Below are 26,091 nucleotides of genomic sequence, written 5' to 3'. Positions count from 1 at the left end.
ATGCCAGTGTAGACATAGCCCTTGAGAATAGGGGTTTACGATAGAAACTATCACAGACTATTAATTATGGTTTTGTAAGCACAGCTGTTGTTGCCTTTCTCACTTCGGGTATGTCTACACTACCCCGCTAGTTCGAACTAGCGGGGTAATGTATGCATACCGCACTTGCTAATGAAGCCCGGGATTTGAATTTCCCGGGCTTCATTAGCATAAGCGGGGAGCCGCCATTTTTAAATCCCCGCTGCTTCGAACCCCGTGTAGCGCGGCTACACGGGGCTCGAACTAGGTAGTTCGGACTAGGGTCCTATTCCGAACTACCGGTACTCCTCGTGAAACGAGGTGTACCGGTAGTTCGGAATAGGCACCCTAGTCCGAACTACCTAGTTCGAGCCCCGTGTAGCCGCGCTACACGGGGTTCGAAGCAGCGGGGATTTAAAAATGGCGGCTCCCCGCTTATGCTAATGAAGCCCGGGAAATTCAAATCCCGGGCTTCATTAGCAAGTGCGGTATGCATACATTACCCCGCTAGTTCGAACTAGCGGGGTAGTGTAGACATACCCTCTCTTCCTTGTAAATACACTTTCTAAATGCAAAACCAATCACTTACTAACCTGGCAAAGAAAAATGGCAGTGATGTGAAACACTGTCCCTTGTTGTAGGTTTTAGTGATCATTTGTCTTGCACTCACCTTGCAGTTTGCAAGCTCAGAGAAGAGACAGTGTTTTGCCAGATGACTGGAGTTTATCAGGCTTAAGCGTCTTGCCACAATTTCTCCTGCATTTCACATTATTAATTGTATTTGCACAATCTGAATGGAGAGGCACTTCTGCAAACAATATATTTGCATAGGCATCAACAAGTTGCAGAATAAAAGGGAATGCAAAGAAGATCTTTATAATGTTTGACCTTCATGAGCTGTTTCAGAGGAGATTCTTTACTTGTGTGGCTTGCCCTGATAAATTTAATAGTAAATGTAGCATTTGCTTCTATCCCAGCTTGGCTTCTTCAAGCCACTTAAATTCCAGTTTAGCTCCTTGAATCAGCCTGAACCTACTTCTATATTTTATAAATAAATGGAAGCCAGTCACCACATCAGAAATGCTATCCACGTTGCAAATATTTGGCAGGTTTATGTTTGGAAAAATAACCTTAGGAACTGGGCTTAAACTTGTAACCCAAGAGCTGAAGATGACGGTAATGTAGAGTAGGTCTTGGACCATCAGGTGATCAGTGTAACTGATAGAGTGCATCCTGTATTACCAAGTTTCTGTGTGCCATTAGCACTGAGTTTCTGTGCTAAGTGACAGATGCGTTCCCAGCTTGGATTTCCTGGAGAGTGGACTTGTCCCTCTAAAGAGGAGGTGGATTGAAGTGATTTGCTAGACAGACATTCCACACCAAGAAGTCAAAGACCAACTGAAACGGGACAAACAGCAATCTTCTAATGTTCCTAACAAATCAGACTAAAGGGGTCGTGCAAACACCTAAGCATGAAGAAGGAGTTTTTGTGTCGTGTGCATTGCCTTCTCCTGACATCTAGCTTCTTCTCCTCTGGCAAGGTTATACAAGAACAAGAGGGCTACGTCTACACTGGCCCCTTTTCCGGAAGGGGCATGTAAATTTCAGCAGTCGTCGTAGGGAAATCCGCGGGGGATTTAAATATCCCCCGCGGCATTTAAATAAAAATGTCCGCTGCTTTTTTCCGGCTTTTAAAAAAGCCGGAAAAGAGCGTCTAGACTGGCCCCGATCCTCCGGAAAAAGCGCCCTTTTCCGGAGGCTCTTATTCTTACTTTGAAGTTTACAGAATAAGAGCCTCCGGAAAAGGGCGCTTTTTCCGGAGGATCGGGGCCAGTCTAGACGCTCTTTTCCGGCTTTTTTAAAAGCCGGAAAAAAGCGGCGGACATTTTTATTTAAATGCCGCGGGGGATATTTAAATCCCCCGCGAATTTCCCTACGACGACTAGTGAAATTTACATGCCCCTTCCGGAAAAGGGGCCAGTGTAGACGTAGCCGAGGTGAAGGAAAGGCAGTGCTCTCTGGTGCTCCGCTTTGGTAAGAGCTGGTTGGGGCACTTGGCTCCAGAAGGAGGTGGGCGTTCTCCTAGCCAGGTGCCTGGGGCTCTTTTGCAGGCTGCTGCACTAAGCAGCAGGCAGGTGCAATGGGCTGGCTGGGGAATCCCACATCAGGCCAAGGACTGTCCGAGCTCCCAGAGGGCACCCATTCCTACACTGCTTGTTGCTTGCTGTTCCTCTTCCATCACTGCCACAGCTCGCCTGCCTTCCTCTCCCTCCTGGCTGGTGTGGGGAGGGGGCAGAGGAATCTGTGACCCATGCAGTGCGCTTTCCTCTTGTCCCCTGACAGGGGCACAGCAAGCAGCGCTTCAGCCCCCGCCCTTTGCCCTCCCTAAAGGATGCCCTTGCCCCCATACTCCCTTCTACAGATATCAGACCCCTTCCCTGAACACCCTCATACCTTCAGCCCCCCTGCCCTGATTCCTTCAGCCCACCACACACACCACAACCCTCTGTCCTAAGCCCCTCCTCACCCCCCCCAGCCCAGATTCCTGCACCCTCTACACATCCCCAGCCCCTGCCCTGAACCCTCCCTATGTCCCCTACTTCGCAACACCCTGCCTAGACCCCCTGCATTGCACCCTGCCCTGAAATTCTTTAAAGGTACTGTCATATTGCAGTCCCCAAACCCCTTCTCAGAGTGACCCCTGAGAGAGGGGGAGGGAATACAACAGTACCTATAAGAAATGTAAGTTACTTTAACCCCTGACAAGAACATGAAAATAGCTACACTGAGCCAGAGCAATGGTGCAGCTAGCCCTGTATCCCATCTTCTGACATTGGCCAGTGCCAGGTGTTTTAGAGGGAATGAACAGAACAGGGCAATTATCAAGTGATCCATCACCTCTTATCCAGTCCCAGCTATTGGTAATCAAAAGTATAGGGACAGCCCAAGCATTGGGTTCTGTCTCTGACTATCTTGGTGGGTAGCCATTGATGGACCCATCCTCCGTGAATCTAATTCTTTTTTTGAACCTAGTTATACTTTTCTGCACATGTAGAACAAGGATGACTTGTCTCAGAGGGGTAGCCACATTAATCTGTAACTTTAAAAAAACAAGTAGTCCTTTAGCACCTCAGAGACTAATCAAAATATATAGAATCATAAGCTTTGGTGGGCAAAACAAGTGAGTTTTGCCCCACGAAACACTCATGATCCTGTATATTTTGCTTAGCCTCTAAGGTGCCACAGGACTACTTGGCACTCATACGCTATGTCCACACTGCAGGTTTTTTGTGCAAAAATTGCCTTTTTTTGCGCAAAAACCTGCGGATCATCCACATCTCAAGCACGTATTCTGTGAATAGCTATCAGAGCTTTCTTTCAAGAGAGCATCCATGCAGTCTGGATGCTCTCTAGTGCAAAAGCACATCACTTTTGCAATGCGCTTTTGTAGTGTGGATATGCTCTTACGCAAGAAGTTTTTTTGGAAGAGCTCTTCCGCAAAAAGCTTCTTGCACAAGAAGCTTCTTGCACAAGAAGCCTGCAGTGTAGACGTAGCCATAGAGTATATCTGTACTTGAAGCTGGGCAGCTGGAAGCCCAAGAATCATAGGCTACGTCTACACTGGCCCCAAATTCCGGAGAAGGCATGCAAAGCAGGTAAGTCAGAATAGGGAAATCCGCGGGGGATTTAAATATCCCCCGCGGATTTAAATAAACATGTCCGCCGCTTTTTTTCCGGCTTGGGGAAAAGCCGGAAAAAAGCGTCTAGACTGGCGCGATCCTCCAAAATAAAGCCCTTTTCCGGAGGATCTCTTATTCCTACCTGAAAGTAGGCCCCAAAGTAGGAATAAGAGATCCTCCGGAAAAGATCCAAACCTGAAAGTAGGAATAAGAGATCCTCCAGAAAAGGGCTTTATTTCGGAGGATCGCGCCAGTCTAGACGCTTTTTTCCGGCTTTTCCCCAAGCCGGAAAAAAAGCGGCGGACATGTTTATTTAAATCCGCGGGGGATATTTAAATCCCCCGCGGATTTCCCTATTCTGACTTACCTGCTTTGCATGCCTTTTCCGGAATTTGGGGCCAGTGTAGACGTAGCCATAGAATTATAAAATCATAGATCTGGAAGAGACCTCAGGCGGTCATCAAGTCCAGCCCCCTGCCCAGTGCAGGACCAGTCCCAAATAAATCAACCCAGCCAGGGCTTTGTCGAGCTGAGACTTAAATGCCTCTAGGGATGGAGATTCCACCACCTCTGTAGGTAACCCATTCCAGTGTTTCACTACCCTCCTAGTGAAATAGTTTTTCCTAATATCCAACCTAGACCTCCCCACCTGTAACTTGAGACCAATGCTCCTTGTTCTGCCATCCATCACTACTGAGAACAGCCTTTCTCCATCCTCTTTGGAACCTTCCTTCAGGAAGTTGAAGGCTGCTATCAAATCCCCTCTCACTCTTCTCTTTTGAAGACTAAACAAACCCAAATCCCTCAGTCTCTCCTTATAGGTAATGTGCTCCAGCCCCCTAATCATTTTGGTCACCCTACGCTGGACCCTCTCTAATGTGTCCACATCTTTTCTATAGTGGGGGGCCCAGAACTGGACACAATATTACAGATGTGGCCTCACCAGAGCCGAATAAAGGGGAATAATCACTTCTCTGGATCTGCTGGCAATGCTCCTCCTAATGCACCCTAACATGTCAATAGCCTTCTTGGCTACAAGGGCACACTGTTGACTCATATCCCACTTCTTATCCACTGTAATCCCCAGGTCCTTTTCTGCGGAACTGCTACTTATCCATTCGGTCCCCAGCCTGTAACAATATTTGGGATTCTTCCATACCAAGTTCAGGACAATACACTTGTCCTTGTTGAACCTCATCAGATTTATTTTGGCCCAATCCTCTGATCTGTCCAGGTCACTCTGGACCCTATCCCTTCCCGCCAGCGTATTTATCTCTCCCCCTAGCTTAGTGTCATCTGTAAACTTGCTAAGGGTGCAATCCATCCCCTCATCCAGGTCATTAATAAAGACGTTGAACAAAACCAGTCCAAGAACAGATCCTTGGGGCACTCCACTTGAAACTGACCGCCATCCTGACAACGAGCTGTTGATCAGGACATACTCATACCAGCTCTGATTGAGCTACTGCACTAAAAATAGAGTGTAGCCATGGCTGCACAGACAGCTGGGCAGGCTACCTGCCTTGAGTGCATACCTATGCCCTTGGATGGGTCTGTATGCAATGCGGCTTACCTGTCCTACTACCCATGCTGCTGCAGATTCATTCTATTTTTAGCTCTCTCATTGGAGGAGAGCTAGTTGTGAGTACATTTCCTTGAGCAGGGAATCACACTCCCTACCCCAAAGTGCAGCTATATCCCTATGGGCAATTCTTTCTGCACTTGGTAGCCTTCTTAAGACTGATAGACTTGGTAGTCACACTCAAACAGCCATGTTAAACATCATAGGTCAAATATTTCTCTGATTTGAATGGAGTTATGCTAAGGAAGTGTTTGGCTCCAGAATACTGTTAGTTTGTGCACTGTTATTCCTTCATGTGTTAACCCATACCATCACTAAACAAGCTGTATTTAGAACTGACCACACTTACAGGAGCAGTAAAAAATACTAAGACTTTGTTCCCTTTCTATACAAGAATGCTCATATTAAAGACTTAAAGTATTAATGGAGAACTTTCAATATATCATTTTTAAGGCCAGGCCAGACTTTGTTCAACACATTATTTTACTCTCTATTTCCCCCCAGTGCCCTAATCCTTCTTTGATAAAAGGCAATGTTACAAATCAGTCAGGTTTCTTAGGTAAAAATAGACCTGCTGCCGGATGCTCTGCCTTCAGAGGCAATGCCATCACTGCAGGTCAGCTATCAATATAGGATGGGAAAAGCCCAATTCCCAGGAAGTGCTTTACCCTGGGAAGTCAGAGGAATACCATCTTCTTATTCTGCTTGCCAAAGTTCACTCAGCCTTGGGAATGAGATCATTGGCCCTTATGTTTATTTTTAAAAGCTCGTGTAACTGTCTTGATCATATATGCCAAGGTCAGGTCAGGTCTACACTAGACCTGGAAGGTCAGATTAAGATACACAAAATGCATAGCTGGATTCAGTTTACCATAAGTCAAGCTTGGAGCACTCTTCACAGAGGGAGGCCAATGGGAACAAATGCTCCCGTTGACTTGGCAACCAGAGCTGCCCTCAGTGTTTGATTTAGCAGGTCTTAACTAGACCTGCTAAATCGAATGCCAGAAGATCAATCTCTGGTGCGGCAAGTGAAAATGTAGCCTAAGAATGAATTTATCATGGGTGAATTAAGGAAGGTAGACACAGACTTCTCTCAAGACATACAATAACATAATTTGTGATCAATTAACAATAAGTTGCATTGTCAGTCTTACTAGTCTTGTTAGACTTTTTGAGCCTGAATTTTAGAGGGATTTCTACAATAGATTTCAACAAGGTTTTCCCCTGAGCACCTTCACTCCCTCCCTGCCCTGCCCATTCACACTTTTTGAGCCCTAACATATACAGGGATGTATTTTACACATGCAGATGCTAGCATTTATGTGGCCTAAAAGTTTGTGCAAATGCTAGTTGTATATGCAATACATAAGAATGAAAATAAGGCTTTTTTCCTTAGGAGCCAGTCAGCTAGGTAGTATGTCACCTACAGTACATTTATATTTGCCACTGAGTGCTCAAGCATTAATAGTCATATAGAAAGCCCACAATGGTGGAAAACAGGCTATTATCGCATAACTGAAGGAATCCACACTGCTCTGCGGTACAGTTAATACCTATTGTTTCTGAAACTAAATGCCCTTTTCAATATGGTAAATGGATGTGGTTACCTTCATCACTAGTGTGTGCTCAAGCTGACACGACACTGATATAAATGATCCCACTGATACATTAGCCTCTTCATGCTGAATGGCATGTCCTCTTCCCTATGCTGCTGGACCTACAGTGGAGCCTGACTTTTCAGTTCATCTGAATTAACATTCGGTGGAAATCACATGCTTGCTTGAGCAGCAGCAAAAGGGGTTTAGCAAATCTGGCTTTATCTCAGGAGACTTACATCTTGCTATCACATGCTTTAGGTCTTATTTCTTCAGATTTTATTGTAACATTCTGAATATTAAAGTCTTACAAATGCAGTAATGTGAAAAGGGTGAGTATTATGGGATAACTCCCATTAAACAAGAGCTCTGATTGGCTTATACTGACCAACTATTTATAAATGGCTGATAATCAGCAGACCTTGTTCATCCAATTCCAAGAAAGCCTGTCACATGTTCCTAGCATGTAATGCTGAGGAAAGCAAAACAAAACTAAACAAAATCTGACTTAGTCTTACGTGTCCTTAGAGGCAAACAAGATTTATGAAATTGCGTTCCCTGTAGTGAGTTCCTTGCACACCTGATTACAGGAATAGTTGTTATTGCTTGTTCTATGTGAAAACTACTTTCACTGTCTTAGTATGAGAGGTCCTGATTGCATTCATGTGATTAATTGTTATGGGACACCCTTCAAAGACAACCTAACTCCTCTCATTCTATTTTGGAGTACATTCTGCAACCAGTTACAGCTCTTATTATTACATTCTTTGTGGTACAGGCAGTCCCCGGATTACATGGATCCGACTTACATCGGATCCCTACTTACAAACGGGGTGAGGCAACCCCCCCCCAGCTGCTTCCCCCCAGCAGACCAGGGAGACGCGAAGCTAGCGCCCTCCCCCCCCAGCAGACCAGGGAGACGTGAAGCTAGCGCCCCCCCCCCCCAGCAAACCAGGGATACGCGGAGCAGCTTTTCTCAGCAGACACCTCAGCTTGAGAATAAAGGACTGAGGGAAGTGAGGTGTGGGAGAATAAAACTGAGCTCTGGAGAAATGTTTGGCTAGAGTTTCCCCTACAATATGTACCAGTTCCAACTTACATACAAATTCAACTTAAGAACAAACCTACAGTCAGTCCCTATCTTGTACGTAACCCGGGGACTGCCTGTATTAATCTGTTTGGGCTCTGTGAATAAAAGCTCAACGATCCATGTGAAACGCAGGATCAGATTCCCCAAACGGTTTGATATTAGAATGCATGTATATTGGGGATAGAATACATCATGCAGAAGTGCCATTCCGTTAGCTCAGAGAGTTTAGTTGGCTTAAGTTTGGAGTGATCATGGGGCTAGGTAGCCAAAGGAATAATGCAGGTTTGTCCATATCACCAACTGTCTGTACTCAACCCGGGAATACAATTACAAGGGTGTTACTGATGCAGACTGGTATGCTTCAGTTTCAGAAATAGGTGGGTTTTGATTGCCTGACATAACCTGTTGTAGACACTGTAGTGGTGTGTGCTGAACTCACTCTTTGAGGTATTATACCTTTGCAGGATGGCTGAAGACAGCCAGGGTGCACATCAGACTATACACTTTCCCAGTCTATACCTGGGAAAAAGCTACCTGACTCCTAACAGGAGATTCTCATCTCCGCCATAGACTGTGGGTGGCCCAGAATCCTGGGTCACATTCTAGGTAAGATGGCTGTCTGCTTTTGTATCTATATTAGAAAAACAAAGAGTAGTTCAAGAAACATGCCAGATACACAAGGCAGGCCTGAGGTATGGGCGAGCCGGGCAGCTGCCCATGGCGCCAACATATGGAGGGATCCTGATGGCAGCTGTAAGAGGTGTGCGGCGTTCCATATAGCTGCTATCAGGCGCCGCGCGCCCAGCTCCTGCAGCGCCGGCCCCATGGCGCTGGCCAGCAGCGCCCTTCCCCCCATAGCCATGGGGCTCTGCATGGCCTGGCGCGCACGCCAGCAGCGATGGCCGGGCCGGGCTGGGCAGCACATGCGCCGTGCGCACTGGGAGCGGCGCTGTGCGCCCAGGCCCGGGACGCCAAAAGGGCTCAGGCCGGTCCTGCAGATACAGTCTTAGCTACATACATTCAGAGATCTCCATTTTCCAAAAGGAAAAAGACTAGCCTATGTTTTCTTCCTTCAAGCCATGTTGGCTTATTAGTAGTAGTTCATTCCAAACTGCCTTTAAGCTTAGAAAATCTGTGCTTTATCCAACCACCCATACTACCCCCCGCTCCGCAAAAAACCCCAAACACTATGGCTACGTCTACACTGGCCCCTTTTCCGGAAGGGGCATGTAAATTTCACTAGTCGTCGTAGGGAAATCCGCGGGGGATTTAAATATCCCCCGAGGCATTTAAATAAAAATGTCCGCCGCTTTTTTCCGGCTTTTAAAAAAGCCGGAAAAGAGCGTCTAGACTGGCCCCGATCCTCCGGAAAAAGTGCCCTTTTCCGGAGGCTCTTATTCCTACTTTGAAGTAGGAGCATAAAACTGAACTTTGTCTCCTCCCAAATTCTTCATTTTCTCTTTCCACATACACACACTGGACCAGAGCCTGTTGACTCCAGTGAGTAAGGACTCACTCATATGATCAACGACTACAGAATTGTTCAATTGTTGGTTACTGTAGGGTTGCTCCTAATTACTGAGTAGCTACACTGATTGGGGAGAGTCTGGTCTATTGAGTTCTGCTACTCTTTTTCCATAGCACCAAACACACACCGAAATGTTTAAAAAATGTAAAGCATTTAGTTCTGAGAACATACACAGACACTTGCTTAAATTATCGTAACAATTTTGCAAGTTAATATTTTTTAAAAAGATAACCTTTTGGGGGTGACTCAGCTGGTCAGTTTCTCTTTATTATCAAAAAAGTATAGCACTTTTAGGCCATGGATTTATTTATTTATTTATCTCACTGGAACAAAAAACAGTAAGTTTGATACTCACAGTGGGAAGGGACACTTAGTGCATGTGGATTGCTATGATCTCTCTCAGTTTTATAAATGTTTTTATCCTAATCTGTTTATATTACCCTTGTGTATTTCAACTGCACGTGCAGACACACCGGACAGGCAATGTGCCTTGCACTCCTCATAGTAGGTACAGGATGCCTGATGACTTTCATAGGGCATGTCTACACTACAAAGTTAGTTTGAACTAACGGACGTTAGTTCGAACTAACTTTCATAGGCGCTACACTAGCGCTCCGTTAGTTCGAATTTAAATCGAACTAACGGAGCGCTTAGTTCGAACTAGGAAAACCTCATTTTACGAGGATTAAGCCTAGTTCGAATTAGCTAGTTCGAATTAAGGGGTGTGTAGCCCCTTAATTTGAACTAGTGGGAGGCTAGCCCTCCCCAGGTTTCCCTGGTGGCCACTCTGGCCAACACCAGGGAAACTCTTCTGCCCCCCTCCCGCCCCTGGACCCCTTAAAGGGGCACGGGCTGGCTACGGTGCCCGTGCCAGGTGCAAGCCTGCCAGCACCCAGCCAGCAGACCCTGCACCTGGCACGGATCGAGCCACCCACCCGATGCCCCCCAGCCCTCCCCCTCTTCCCGGGACCAGGCTGGCGGCTCCCAGGAGCTTGCCCGGGAGCGCAAGAGGCGGGCACCCGCCTGGGCTAGTGCAGTCATTGTGGACCTTGTCCACGATCTCCGCACTAGCCACAGGAAAGTGGCCGTCTAGGGCAGGAGAGGTGCCAGCCTGGCCACCCAGGAGCAGGTGTGCAAGAGAATCAAGGGTGTCCAGTGAGACCTCCGACCCTGAGCCCTGATCTTACAATGGCCGTATTGGGTCAGACCAAAGGTCCATCTAGCCCAGTAGCCTGTCTCCTGAGAGCGGCCAACACTAGGGACCCTGGAGGGGATAGACCGAAGACAGTGACCAAGCCATTTGTCTCGTGCCATCCCTCTCCAGCCTTCCACAAACATTGAGCACGGACACAACTCCTACCCCCTGGCTAATACCACTCCATGGACCCAGCCTCCATGACTTGATCTCACTTCCCTTTAAACTCTGTTCTAGTTGTAGCCTTCACAGCCTCCTGCAGCAAGGAGTTCCACAGGTTGACTCTTTGCTTTGTGAAGAACAACTTTCTGTTACTAGTTTGAAGCCTGCTACCCATTCCTTTCCTTTGGTGTCCTCTAGTCCTTCTTTATGGGAACTAATGAAGAACTTTTCTGTATGCACCCTCTCCACCCCACTCATGCTTTTAGAGACCTCTATCCTGTCCTCCCTCCATCTCCTCTTTTCTAAGCTGAAAAGTCCCAGTCTCTTTAGCCTCTCTTCATATGGGACCTGTTCCCAACCCCTGATCATTTTAGTTGCCCTCCCCTCTCCCAGCCTCTCTCTTCCCCTCTTCCACCTCCTTTTCCCAGTCTCCCCCAGTTTTGTTCAATAAAGACAGATTCCATTTTGGAAGACAAGTTATCTTTATTTTGTACATCAAGAAGAGGGGCTAGGGAAGGGTAAGTGGAAGGAGGTGAGGGAGGAATGGGGCAAGAGCCCTCGATGGGGAGGACTGGGCTGGCTCTGCGGGCTTCTGGGGGTGGAAGCTCTCCTGCAGCCCCCCAATTGCTCCCTCTCCCCAGATGGCAGCCTGTGGCAAGTGCAGCCTGGCTGATGGCCGAGTGGTGTGATGTGCCCAGTGTGGGTAGTCCGGGCAATCCAAGCCAGGACTGCTTTGCAAGCGGGGCACCCCTGAGAACTGTCTGTCCGGGGTGGGGGCCAGGACCCTTTAAGCACAGCCCTCGGCTAGCCTGAGAAAGCATCTCCATGCTCTAAGTTCTTCTCTGATGCCCTGCCGGCACTGCTTCCGGCCATCCTTAAGCCCGGTTCAGGGTCCACTTAATGTGGACATGCTAGTTCGAATTAGCAAAACGCTAATTCGAACTAGTTTTTTAGTCTGGATCCGTTAGTTCGAATTAGCTTAGTTTGAATTAACTAATTCGAACTAAGTTAGTTCGAATTAACGTTGTAGTGTAGACATACCCATAGTTAGGCAAAAACCAAAGCTCTGTGGCATTCTTTCACTGAACAAATTAGTTTATGGGCAATGTCCTACAGTTCCATCACAGCCAAACTTTTCACTGACGATAGTGAAAAATGTTGCATGATGAGTTCAGAATTTGGCCCACTGATTTCAGCAAAGTTTTGCCTAAGTAAGAAAATAGTAAAAACTGAATTAGGACTTCAGGATTTTGTCCTTTATTGCAAGTGTAAAGTGAGCTATAACCTGCTCATATTAGAAAAAGTTAATAATATGCCGCTTGGAGTCTGTACATTGCCAGAGTAAGAAAGGCAGCAGTTTTATTTCAATATTTGTCCTCACCCATTGACAATGACAAAAGAAAGAAGTTAGTAAAAACTTGTTCATGTGATGCTCATGTTTTTTTACCTACCAAATAGGAATCTGTGTTTATTTTCTAACTTGAATAACCAAATGAAGTTTTCCCAATCTCCTTGGTCAACTAAACAAGGCCATACTTGAGATGACACTGACTACCCCTGGCATTCATTAGTAATGTTTGCATGCATCTAAGCCAAGATTAATGAAAAGGGTAACAAAAATTGTAACAAATCCAGGCTCTGCACTGCAATCCAAACTCCTCAATGTGCTAATTTGACACCCACTGTTGTCTCTAATCCCCATAATGATAGTCATGGTAACAGGCTGAAAAGAAAACACTGATGTACTGTGGCTTTTTGAATGTCAGACATTATAGGTGATAATGACATATAAGTACGCAATGGCTTCAAGGTTGATTTGATAGAACTTCCACTAGCAGTCTGGCTTCCATCTCCATGGAATATAATAATAGCAAATAACTTCAACACTTACAACATACTTATATGATCATTAGCTTCCAAAAAGAGGTTGGTCAAGATGCATGTGGCTAGAGGGATCCTACAGACATCAGACAGACCTGGAACTTAATCTTGAAAACCCTTAACTCATGGATAATTATGAGTTAGGCAAGTACATATTCAGAGACTTGGAACTTTATAGTGCAATCAGTCCAATCATTACCATAAAGAGTGTCTTTATATGCGCAGAGCTCAATAAGACTCCTGACTAACTATTTTGTTGCATCTTTGTTTTGTTTACACCCCCCCCCCCTTCCTTCCTTAAGGCACAACGTACTGAGTTTGTCTGGGGGAATTGAAGAGATCGGTATCGTCAAGTGGGATCTGGCACTGTGTCTTCTCTTTGTCTGGGTGATATGTTTCTTCTGCATTTGGAAAGGCGTCAAGTCTACTGGGAAAGTAAGTGTCTGTCTGCCCTTTATGGTCACCACCTTAAAAAGTCAGGAGTATAATGAATAATAAGCAGTGTCTTGCCTTCATAAATAATGAGTGGTCCTGTGGCACCTTAGGATGTGTCTACACAGCACCCTTACCTCGGAATAAGCTACGCAATTTGTGCTACGTAAATTGCGTAGCTTATTTCAAAGTTACTTTAAAATAAAGCACTACTTCAACAAATCCCTTAACCCTTGGGCTATGTCTAGACTGGCAAGTTTTTCCCTGTTTATTTCATCATTTCTAGTGTGCTTCTCACTGCATTCCTTTCTGAAGTTTTCTATTAGGCCTATTGAGCTCAGGGCTAAGTTCACAAAACATTGATTTGTACCCTCTATGTTTTAGATGCCTGCTGAAGGCCACAGTTGTTAAACATTCATAGACTCCACACCCTTGGGTGCACCAAGGTTTTTGTTAAAGGGGACGTCTTTCCCATCAAACTCTCCAAAATCACGCCATTCCATATGGTAATAATTAGACAGCACAGGAACCTCATTCTATTCCAGTAGTATGCAAGGAACAAAGTACACAAGAATACACTCTGTTGATTAATGAGATGATGTGTGGTATTTATTGCCTCTTTAAGTACAGAATAGTGGTTTTATAGCATCATATATTTCTCCCTTTGACTTTATCATGGGAGAGGGTCTAAATAAAAATATGATGACTTATTTTTCTGGTGTCCTGCCAGTTTTAGACTCAAAGAGCAGTTTCCACATCTCTAAATCTATTCTAACCGAAGGTGGTAGTATTCCTTATTCTCACTGGCATGATCTGTTGAGTTGGCTTGTCAAGGGCAATAATTAAAGAGTGCATAGTAACCTCCCCAGCAATAGCAGAATGGAAACAAATACTTCCTGAGTTTCTTTTGTAATTCTGTGAGGTCTGTTTGATTCATACCAAGGTTAAGATAGCACAAAAAGAGTTTCAAAGCTGATTATTATGTACAAAAGGCAAATCCCTGATATAGTGCACCAGTATAAATCAGTGAGGGCATATGCTTGTCTGAGAAAGTGAAAGGGTTGCAGAGACTTGAAAAATTTAGAGGTTTGCAGGGAAATTTCACAGATTTTTTTCAATGCATAACTCAGCAACTGAATCTCTCTTGGGCTGGTATGTTTTCTTGTGCATTCCAAACTTCCGTAGACTTGAGATGGTGTATACAGAGCACAAAGAATTGAAGATTGGGCTCTGAAATGTTCTTGCTGACCTTGTATTTCAATGCCAGTGAATTAACACTGAACTGTGGAATTAAAAAAAAGCAAAATGAACAGTTAAAATATCAAAGAACCAACACATTTTTTCTGGAAATAGGGTTGCCAGATGGTTTAACGCAAAATACCGAACATCCCCCGCCCCCTTCCCTCCCCCAAAAAAAAACACTGGGTAAAAAATTCTGTTGAGAAAAAAAGGGGGAGACCAAAGTTGTTATGCAAAAAAAAAATAAAATAAAATAATAAAAAAATAAAAAAATAAAAAATAAAAAATAAAAAATAAAATCAGCATGACCCCTTTAAGAAATGCCTTGGAGGCTTTTTGTCCCTAACAGGCTGCCAATGGCCATCTGCCATCTTATCTTCCTGCTCCAGGCCAGACAGCTCCCCTGCAGAACCAGGTAAGCATCTGGTATTTTCGCCTCCTGGCTGGGAAAAAAATCAGAAAATACCGGACCTTTTAGGTGTCCGGAATTTTCTGAATTTTTTTATCAGACAGGAGGCGAAACTACCAGACTGTCCGGGTCAATACCGGACACCTGGCAACCTAGCTGGAAAGTGTCTCAGAACGTAATCTGAATTTACTGTCTGTCCATCTATTGTGTGTTGAGCACACAGGGCTGGTCAAACATCCATTGAAGACTATGAAAAGATTCCCATTTAAGTGAGTGAAAAGATTCCAGTTGACTTCATTGGCTATGTATCAGTCCAAAGCAAACTGCAGAACTCGAATGTAGGTTTGGAGTTATTGGATGAGTGATTAGCCAATAGTTTAATTTTATAGACTGTTGTTTACATACATAAGTGCTTTCCAATGTACTAATAGCTTCCTGAGGAGGAAAAAATAATCTTTTAAAAAAAATCTTGAAGCAATGTATTGAACAAAAGAAACAATCATGAAAAATAACAGCCCCGTGTTTTGGGGACTTTTTTGTATAGAGGGCTGGAGCCTAAAAATTCCTTCAGTTATACTGGGGATTTCCTGCCCTGCAGGGGGAAGTCCATTGTATAACACTGAGTTCCTGTGAATGGGGGACACACCCTTGTTATTGGAGAGCGGGGATTTTTATGGGCCAAGATTATGCACAAAAGGATCACACAGGACAACTTTTCCAAAGTTTTTAGATGAAACTGTGCTGATGCATAATCCATGTTATTGATCAATAAAAATATTACTGAGTTCCAAGAAGAAACAGGAAAAACTCCCGTATACATAAAAAAGGGTTTATTTGAGTTTTACGCAATCCATCTGACTCCCTGAGTTATATAGCAATGCCAACTTTGATTTCTCTGGGTTACTTTCCTAGGACACATTTAAAAGACAAGTGCATGTACCTCAGGAGTTTTACACTGATTAAACTAAATTTTGAAAAACAAAAATGTACTTTAAAATAAGGCAATAGTGCTGTCATTACCTGGCAGAAATATCTGATTCTATTTTTTAAAAAGGAAGAAACCAAACCAATCCTTTTTGGAAGGCAGAAATCGCCTGGGAATAGAGTGTTGTCTGGGGAAATTGATCAGCACAGCTATTCTGAAATAACTACTCTGTAATAGCTATTCTTCCTCATGTGAACATGCTATTTTAGCATAACAGTGATTTTATTCTGAAAGAATTACTCCTTTCACAAAACAGAAGATTTATTATGGAACAAAGTCCCTTTTATTTTAGAACAGGGTGGCCAAACATGTGGGTGTTAGTATAGCAAAGCTATGCCAGTCATCTTCCCCTCTTTAGGCAAGCCCTCAGCCTTTTGTTGTGAAGATTGTGCCTGCAAGGTTTGGGTGATTCAGTCTTTAGTGCTCAACTCTTGTATGATACTTTGTCTCCGTTCTTTCTGAAGCCCCTGTATTCCTTGTTCTATGAGGAAGAAAGGGGTTTCTGAAAGAGTGTTTTTTTCCGACATTTGGCCCAGTCTAGACGGGCCAAATGTCGGAAAAGCCTCTTTCAACAAAAAAATTGGAAAAAGATACACAAAATACATAGTGCATTTTGCGTACCTTTTTCCGACAAATACTTGTAGTCTAGCAGTATCCTTTGTGTCAGAAAATAGACCTCCCAGCCTGCAGCAACCTCTTCTGTTCTTGCCCAGAAACTATCTTGAGCAGATACTGCTATTTGTGCTAAAACAAGGACTGGTTTCTCATGGGGTGAGCCGACCAAATTCATTTGCACTGTGGTCTGGATCAGGGATACAACTCAAGTCTCCAGAGGTGAACAGCCCTTTCATTGACCTGAAGCATTGCCAAAGCCTTTCCACTTGATACCTTTCTATTGCTAAAAAGTGCCTTTAGAATCCACATGGATAACGGCAGTATTCTTGGACAAGAGAACAAGCCTGCAAAGCCTTCAGTGCTCATAGACTTCACTGATCGCTACATGTAACCTTGTGCATGTCTAAACTGCCTCCCTGTTAGCAAGGTACAAGGCAACTTCTCTATCATGAGTGAGACGTGTATGTTGGCCTGCTAGATTAACAGTAGCACAGTGAATAGCATTGTAGGAGATCCAGTTCCTACTATGACTGACAAAGCCCCTTGTTCCACAAACTCACAGAAGGCTGGCATGCCAACCTTTCAGGCTCCCAGTAATTGGAATAGATGGAAGATGCTCTAATTGCTCTTAAGAAACTGGTGGAGACAATGGGCTAAGGGAGTAAATGGAGCAGTTGTCTTGGAAGTTCATTTCCTGATTTTGCTGCTAACTGAGAGACCTTGGGTCTCTAAGGGTGTGTCTAGACTACAGAGTTTTGTCGACAAAAGTTGACTTTTGTCGACAAAACTATACCTGCATCTACACTACCGCTGAGTTCTGTTGACATAACGTCGACAGAACTCAGCAGTTTTGTCGACGCTGGTAAACCTCATTTTACGAGGCATAACGCATTCAGTCGACAGAGTTCTGTCAACAGAAGGTGTTACTGCATGTAGGGTTGGGTCTAGACTACAGGGTTTTGTCGACAAAGCAGCTTGCTTTGTCGACAGAACTGAATGTAGTCTAGATGCTCTTTGTCGACAGAAGCTTTGTCGACAGTATCTGTCGACAAAACTTCTGTCGACAAAACCCTGTAATCTAGACGTACCCTAAGTCTCTCTATGCCACAGCTTCCCTATCGGAAAAATAATTCTTACCTGTCTTACAAGAGGGCTAAATTCATTCATATTTGTAAAGCCCTTGGAGATCCGCAAAGGGAAGGTTAAAAAGAAACATGAGGTAACTCATTAATGACCCTTTGCAGTGGAGGCTGTTACTCTTCATTGCCAAAGGTGAACATATGACAGGAGAAGGCAGCGGGGAGGGAAACAGAAAATTGTGACTTGTGTGAAGAGTCAGAAGAAAAGGCCTTGGCAGCTATAGGCTTCTGGCCGGCATCCCCACAAGGAACGTGTCCTTCCTTCAGGGCTTAGCCTTCAGACAAATAACTCATTGACAGCAAAACAAAACTATTCCTCTGACTAAAGCCTGCTCACAGGATTCAGAGGTCTTTTCCCCTACATTTCTAGATCTTGCTCCAGGGCCCCAGGCAGGATCTACTCTGCTTCCCTCAACTGTACTTATTCAGCCCTTTTATAGTAATCACTTGCCCCCCCTTCCCCTTCCCAGCTGGGTCTGAGAAGCCCCTCTCCTAGGCACAAATTTTTCCTCTAAAGACAAGCACTGTCTCCAAACAGTATATGCTGGCCTCAAAGGTTCTTAAAGGGGCAGTCCACCTTGTTCCAGAATCATCTTCACCTGGAGATGCAGAGCACTACTTCCTTCACACAAAGCAGACCAGACTGTTTTCTTTGCATATATCAAAGACTGGAGAAACTTAAGGCACCAGCTGAACACTACAAGCCACAAGAACAGTTAAAGGGCCTAATGACATGACAGGGAATTTGCATTCAAGTCCCTGGAGCTCTGTCAGTTTTGGTTCTGTGTTGAAAGGACACCAGTTCTATATTTTGTTTCTAAATTAATTGTCAAGTACTATACATATTGTCACTTTGTTTTGGCAGGTTGTGTACGTCACCGCTACATTCCCATTCGTCATGCTATTTGTGCTGTTAATCCGAGGTGTCACCCTGCCTGGAGCTGCAGAGGGCATCAAATTTTACCTTTATCCTGATGTATCACGGTTAGCAGATCCACAGGTATGAAACCAGGAAGAAGGAGCAGGGAGACTTCCCGTGCTCTGAAACAAGAGAGACAAATGGAGGTGGGTGGGAGTGCACCAAGAGTAGATTTTATTACATGTTCTTTATCAATCCAAATACAGCATGGCATTAAAACTGGGTTGCATTATTTCTATTGTATCGGGTTGAAAGGTCCTTTTAACATGTGCTAATGTATCTTTCCATGTGTGTATTTTTGCATCAAAGGACTCTGTCCAGTTATAGAATCTCAGCTTTCTTGTTGGTATTAGGCTGTGGACCAGGTAAGGGAGATGCATTGTTTTTAGGAGGATAGTCTTTAGTTTTGAAGGGAATCGGAAGAAGGGAGAGAAATATGAGCGTAGTCGATGGCACCCCAAAGAACAATTGTGAGTATTTGTTTCACTCAGCCACCACCACTCAGGAGCAGGACATTGGGGAACGAAGTGAATACAGTGGAAAAATCAAAACCATAGAAAACATGGGAGAAATCTGTTTTCTCATGCAAACGTGGGAGAGTGCCTGGAAAACAACTGCTTAGCACTGGATAGGAGGAGTTGGATCTTTTTTCTCTACAAGCTACACTAGAAAAGGAAAAGACTATTTCTTACTGGTGTAGCAACATGTGAAAGCCCAACCGTGATCACATGGAACATGCAAAACTCTCTAACCAATAGCAAAAAACAAATGCAAATGATAAGAGTGATCTTTTTAATGTGATGGCAACAGGTATTGTAGGGTGAAAAATGACTTTTTTTGTTTGTTATTTCTTTTCTAATAATTAGCTGTTAAAACATCAAGATGCTATGTAAGTAAGCAGGTAACGTGTGGTTGAAAGAAGCTTAGCCGAATGTGGCAGTCTCTGTGATCTTGCCTCCCTGACATTGGCCAATCAGACATGCATTTGTTCCCTTATCTGGTAGCATGTGATTATTATGAGTTTTTAGGTGTAAGTTTCATGCCCTAAAACATGATGACTGACAACACAGGAAGGGTTCAGCTTCTGTTTAATTCCCAGGCCCCCTGACAGCATAGCTCCCTCCAGGGTTAAGCTATCATGGATTCCCCTTTGAAAAGACTTGTCTTCTTTCCCCAGAAGATCCCTGTGTATTGTCATGTGGATGATGCTGACAATGGTAGGAGAGATATGCTGCAAAGTTGCTGCTTTCCCTCTATTCATACCCTTCTCCTCCTCTCTCTCTCCCCCCTCCCCCCCATGATTCCCATTACATTTCTCTGGAGAGAAGTACATAGCTGTGGATGGTCAGCAATAGAAGGAGGGGTTACTTCAGATATATTAAGCTGGAGTTTCTCACTGTAATGATACTGTATGTTGTATGTTATTGTACTAACACCATCAGGATGATGAGTCAAGGACGGAGGTTAGTAACGGTGTTACTTATGTTAAAGCGATGTATTGTGTTATACTTGTGTCCCCTCTGCACCTGTCGTGTTTGTCTTTGTGTCACATATGGTTGAAAGTTATGATTGGGGCAGCTGCCTGGGGTCATCTGAATAAGCATCAGTCAAGACATTTGTGTTTGCAGTCCAGTGACTCTGTGGGTGGGTTCTAACTGCACTGCAACAGCTGCCTCGATGTTGTCCCTTCTCTTGGGAAAGCATTGATTGTTATGCAGTAAGGAAATGAACAAGGGAATGGCCCACAAACTAGAATTATGGACCATCAGGAATGTTAGAATTGTTGACGAAGCTGTGACATTTTCAACTGGACTCTGATGCTAATCTGGATTCTGATGTTAATCAGGTCATCTCATCTGACAAAGTGGGTTTTGCCCATGAAAGCTCATGATACTCTCTCTATATATTTATTAGACTATAAGGTGCCACAGGACTACTTATTGTTTCTGATGCTGATTTTTTCCCTACCATGTGGTCATTGAAAAATGATATGCTCTCTTTTTTTCTCCTCAATGAGATGCTTTTTTTCTCCCCCTTCATCGCAATATCTGTCTCAGTGGCAGCTATTTTTGTTGTTGCATAACCTAAATGACACACTTGATTGTGATGCATGTGCTATAGGGTTTGCCTACATTAGTAATGCATCCTTCCATCTTTTCTTTTAGGTCTGGATAGATGCCGGGACACAAATCTTCTTCTCATATGCAATCTGCTTAGGAGCAATGACATCCCTGGGAAGCTACAACAAATACAAATACAACTGCTACAGGCAAGTTTTGAACCAAGGGGGTTTAGTGTCTTAGCTAAATGATGTAAATAAGTAGGGACAATGGGTTCAAACCTTTTTTTTTTAATTAACTTGCTCCATGACATATGTGTGACTTAGGGACTGTTTGCTGCTGGGATGCCTGAACAGTGGTACCAGTTTTGTGTCTGGCTTCGCAATTTTTTCCGTCCTGGGCTTCATGGCACAAGAGCAAGGGGTGAACATTGCTGATGTGGCAGAGTCAGGTACGATGGTATTGGTGGCAGTGGTGGTGGGTGCTGCCACCTAGTGTGTGAGCAAAGTACTACGGACTAAATCAGCCAAACTAAAATAAAAAGAAAGGAAAAAGAATTCCCACAAGCATCAGAAAAAAAAGACTAAATGTGCACGTGTTAGTCTGGTTTTCTTTTAGGACAGCAGTAGGTTGCTGATTAACATAGGACTGACTTTACCTTGATTAGAGTAGCAGTTGGAACATTTTTTTCCAAAGCGCGTTAATAAAGTTTAGCTCAGATTAGGTAAAGAGATCACACATGTGTGGAATCTAGACTTGTTAATCCATTTTGGAAAGCTATGATTGCCCACTAGTGAGAGCTGCTGTAGGAATAAAGTCTGGCACTTTCAATGGGACATAAGGGAACTGGATGCCCAGATCTCATTGAAAGGCAAAGGAAGTTGGACACCTAAACCCCATGGGCTTCTTTGGAAAATCTCTTCCACCATGACACCAATTGTTGCAACTATACATTTTAGTCTAGCTCCAAGGTAAAGCTGATACTATTTGTGCCAAGTCCATTTCGGAACTGATTACACCGACATATTTTCCTGGATATGCATATGTAGATTCCCATTACCATTCACCTGTACACGTCTCAGAGAGAGGGTACATGCAGCTTGTGAATATACACTGAACAAGGTAGACTATAATTTTCCCTTGGACATTCTTTATAGGACCTGTGAGCAATAGTGATACTTTTAGGATGTCACAGTGATAGCAAACAGTTATTCCAGGCTAGATTGCCAACCCAAAGTTTTCAAAAATCATAGTCAAGCCCTCTAAAATTGTGAGATTAGCTTAAAAATAATGAGATTCGAAACAATAACACTGTATTTTGGGTGCTTTAGCTTTTCCTTCTGATTTTTGAGCCGTTAAGATTCACTTTTTAACTGTAGGGTCATGTTTTCCTGCTATTTTTGTCACCAAGAAGACTAGAAACTTATATTTAAAAAATAAAAGCTGAGATTCTCTTGTAATTACCTTAAGTCCTGGAGCTAGAGCATTAAGAATCACAGAGACTCATGATGAAATCACAGATGCTGCTGCTTGATTCTCAGTTGGTGTAAATTGGCATAGCTCTATTGAAGTCAATGGAGCAAATGCCACTTTATACCAGCTGAACATCTGGCCCATAAGGATAATTTTGCTCATACTCTGATTGTTTTACACAGGAACAAGCTAAGGGAATAATTCCAGTGAATATACACTCTAACTCGTTTAAGATGAATACTAAGAAATTTTGCATATTTGGGAATTTTTATTCATATTTTTTAAAAATCAAAAAACTTGTTCAAATTTTACTCTAATTGACCGCAAATAAAAAACACAATCCATTGCTAAATGGGCACCTTTTCCCCCTAAGAGCTGATATTTTTCAAGTGGCACTACTGATCAGTTTCACACACTGGAACTTTATTTTCGTGCATATTTTAGTTTGTTGATTTCAGCCCAGGTTGGGGATGGCCATACATGACTTTTCAGTGCATTAGACAGTACGGCTGTGTCTTCATTGGCACCCTTTTCCAGAAAAGAGATGCTAATGAGACCAGTCGGAATTGCAAATGTCACGGGGGATTTAAATATCCCCCGCGGCATTTGCATGAACATGGCTGCCGCTTTTTTCCGGCTCGGGGTTTTGCCGGAGAAAAGCGCCAGTCTAGAAGGGATCTTGCAGAAAATAAGATAAGCCCTTTTCCAGAAGATCCCTTATTCCTACTTTCAAGGGATCTTGCGGAAAAGGGCTTATTTTCCGCAAGATCCCGTCTAGACTGGCGCTTTTCTCCGGCAAAACCCGGAGCCGGAAAAAAGCAGCAGCCATGTTCATGCAAATGCCGCGGGGGATATTTAAATCCCCCGCGGCATTTGCAATTCCGAAGTGTCTCATTAGCATCCCTTTTCCGAAAAAGGGTGCCAATGTAGACACAGCCTAAATGTATGTGGTGGTGTTAGGCTAATTCCTAAGGGAAAGGTACCCAAAGCACAATAAGTGCCATCGAAACTGGTACCAGTTGGCATTCGTGTTGCCATTCTAAGCTGAGCCTGGGCGAGTGCTCCACCCCTCTCTTTCCTAAGAGGTGGTTGTTTCAGTTCATAGTAGAGTTACATTGACAGGTGGTGTGATGGAAACATAGTGCTGGCTGCCTGTACTATACCAGTTCTGGGTCAAACAGGTGACTTCACTTTCCGGTGAGGGCAACCTGAAACTATTTACCAGCAAAGAGAAATTTCAATAGATCTGTATTTTTCCCAGATATACTTCACTGCTCCCTTCACCATCTTTTTTTAAACCATACTTTTGCCAGTATGCAAATCCAGGAGTATTCTTCCATGTAGGAAAAGGAAAGAGGGAGCAATGAACATTTGCAATTTGATTTTTCGGCTTGGCATAGGAAGTTATGTATTGGGCAACCAACTCGTTCCTCCCACTGTATCCTCACACTTGCCTTACTCACACATGGGGTTCCATTGACTTCAGTGGATTATTCTTGTGATTTTAGGCACAATCTAGTTCACTGACAGCAGAACCCCCAACATCACACTGTGGCGTGGTAACACCCTGTGCCAAATTCATTCCTTATGAAACCCAAATGAGCTGAATTCTCCCTTGGTAGGATATGAGTAGTGAAGATATAAAGACAAAGGCAGTTATTGCTACCTTGGGTGAAATGGGCTTATTGATTTCAGTGGAGTTTAGGGATGTGAAAGTGTAACCAGTTAAACTGGCAAGCCTCACCCTTAGTGGGTGGCTTACCAGTTCTAGTTAACCAGTGAGGGCTGGAGCAACTCCTGTCCACAGTGGGCAGCCTGCAGATAGGAGCTGCTTCAGCCAGGAGGAGGAAGTTGCTCCCCTCTGCCCCTTTAATCGGGTAACTGATTAAACATTACATTTGACCAGTTAACCATTTAAAAGAGATGTTACATCCCTAGCACTGGAGTTACACAAGGTTTGAATTTGGTATGCCTCTGCTTCATCCCCCATTAGATTGGCAAACTGCCTGATTTTTTGTCCTTAATTTTCCAATTACATCACATAAAAAAAAGTCTCAAAGTATTGTTGCATTTATTTTTTTTACCCTAAGAAACGCAATGGGGGAACAAAAGAAGCACAGTGAGGCCTGGCTAATCTGTGCTGCATTTGTCTGCGTGCCTGCCTGGATGAAAGATATAGTGCATGTACAGTATGTACCAGCGATATACCAGACTTCCTTTGTTTTAATGCCATTTGCCAAGTGATTCAGATTAATCAGGTCTGACTATCATGTCTCTCAGCTGATGTAGAAAGTTTGGCCTCCATATTTTGTATTGTTTCAATCTGTCTACTGTCCACAGTTCCTTCTGCTGACTGGGTGCAATTCCAGCCATAATATTTCATTTAATCAGCAAGCAACTAACTGTGGTTATTACTGTTCTAATAAGCTTTTAACACCAACCAGAAGCACAGGGCATTTGAACAAGATAATTATTCAGTGGAACAGCGCGCCATATTAAATGCCTTTTTCAATGATTTACATTCAACTGAAAAAGCTGCCAGAAAGGTTGTTATTTTACACAGTCCTTTCTCTTTATAGTTCCGCATTTGCTTTCATAGAAAAATACACACAGAGCATAGATCACTTGTCAGTAGGACTTAACATACACAAATGCTTTCACAATTCAAGAACATACACACATTTTCAGTGAGTTTGAGAGAGAAATAGCAGCAGTTTTACATCTGTCTCATCATTTGCACAGATTGGCTACAAATGTCATCTAATAGCAGTTATAGGTGGAAATTTAATTTTTACTGAGAGAAGATTTCCCATGGCTAGGAGTTGAGGGGAAAGCAGAACCCTGGAAATTTTAATTACTCAGCCAATTTTGTGTGTGCATGCTTTCTGTCACGTAAAGCCACAGACATGTTTCTTTTTAACAATTAATGAAATAAAATTAATTCTTCAGTTACTGGCTAATTTGTATTTATTTATATTTAAATTACTTTTTTTTCTTTTAATTTAAAAAAAGTCATCCTTCCACTGTCGTATTTTCTCTCCCTTACTCCTGTCTCCATCTTTCTTCTTGGGAAGGAAAAGTGGGAATTAGAAGGAGTATCAGTAGACATTCTCTGTGCAAATTAAAGTGATTTTTTGCCTGTGATTTATCAGACTTTATCTTTCCTACTGAAAAACAAGTTTAATTTGAATCCAGTCACCAAACCTGGAAGATGTCAACATGCCAATCCACCTTCTTATGAAAGAAAAAAAGATGTCAACATGCCAAGCCACCTTCTTACATGCAGATTTTAATGTGCACGTAAATCTGTCCATGCAAGAGAATCCCCATTCTGTAAAAATTATAAAACCATTTTTAAACCAGTAGCAAATTTCAGGTGCCTATTGGCCTCTATGCTCCTACTGCCCAATCAGAGATGGCATACTCACTTTACAAAAGTTCTCATGATGTATTACTGTTACTTGAAACCTGTGTGACATTAGGTGAGAACTTCTGTGAAATCCAACATGGAAGTGCAGTGCACTGAGGCTCTGCGTGTGATTAGGCGTGAGTGAGCCCTTTATTAGCTGAGCCACAAAGAAGATCAGGCAAAGTCTATTATGGCTAGCCACTGGGGAGATCCTTTTCATAAGTTTTAGAAGTCTGTGATTTTAGAGCAGAAGGACCAAGGTTTTAGTCCCAGGTCTTTTGGTGTGTACAGCACGTGTAATTGGTCTAATAGTTGTGCATGATGGTGGCAATACACCACTCATTTGTTATGGCATGATTAGGAAGCCTTGTGATATAGGAGACTCTGATTAAATTGGTATGCTAGTAGGATCAGAAAGTGGGAGTTATTTTTTCCCATTGTTTCTTTTATTGTTATTACATAATTTCCAAACAGCAGGGAACATTTTTGGAACTCACAGGGCCAAATCCACAGCTGGTGTAAATAGGGGCAGCTCTATTTAGTTTAGTGATGGTTTACAGCAGGTAAGCAGCATGGCTCTTGGAGCAGAAACCAAAACCTGGAAGGGAGGCTCATGAGATATTTGCATTTTCAGACGGCTAGCTAGGTTGAGTTGGCTGCAGCATTGAAGCAGCATATTT

The 26,091-nt window shown here is 43.5% G+C and overlaps 1 protein-coding gene across 4 annotated transcripts in view; it reads left to right on the top strand.

The window, feature by feature from the left end:
• The window catches only part of SLC6A6 (solute carrier family 6 member 6), an 89,957-nt gene that overhangs the window by 43,332 nt on the left and 20,534 nt on the right, over positions 1-26,091 (top strand). For all 4 annotated transcript variants that reach the window (XM_006132857.2, XM_006132856.4, XM_006132855.4 and 1 more), the window contains 4 exons: positions 13,034-13,166; positions 18,416-18,550; positions 20,635-20,738; positions 20,856-20,980. In XM_006132857.2, the coding sequence (XP_006132919.1) occupies positions 13,034-13,166; positions 18,416-18,550; positions 20,635-20,738; positions 20,856-20,980 (497 nt within the window). The remainder of the gene's footprint in view (positions 1-13,033; positions 13,167-18,415; positions 18,551-20,634; positions 20,739-20,855; positions 20,981-26,091) is intronic.

Source organism: Pelodiscus sinensis, chromosome 11 (assembly GCF_049634645.1).
Source record: "Pelodiscus sinensis isolate JC-2024 chromosome 11, ASM4963464v1, whole genome shotgun sequence".
Taxonomy (NCBI): Eukaryota; Metazoa; Chordata; order Testudines; family Trionychidae; genus Pelodiscus; species Pelodiscus sinensis.
The sequence above is the reverse complement of the archived record's forward strand: the minus strand, read 5'-3'. Positions and strand labels throughout refer to the sequence as shown.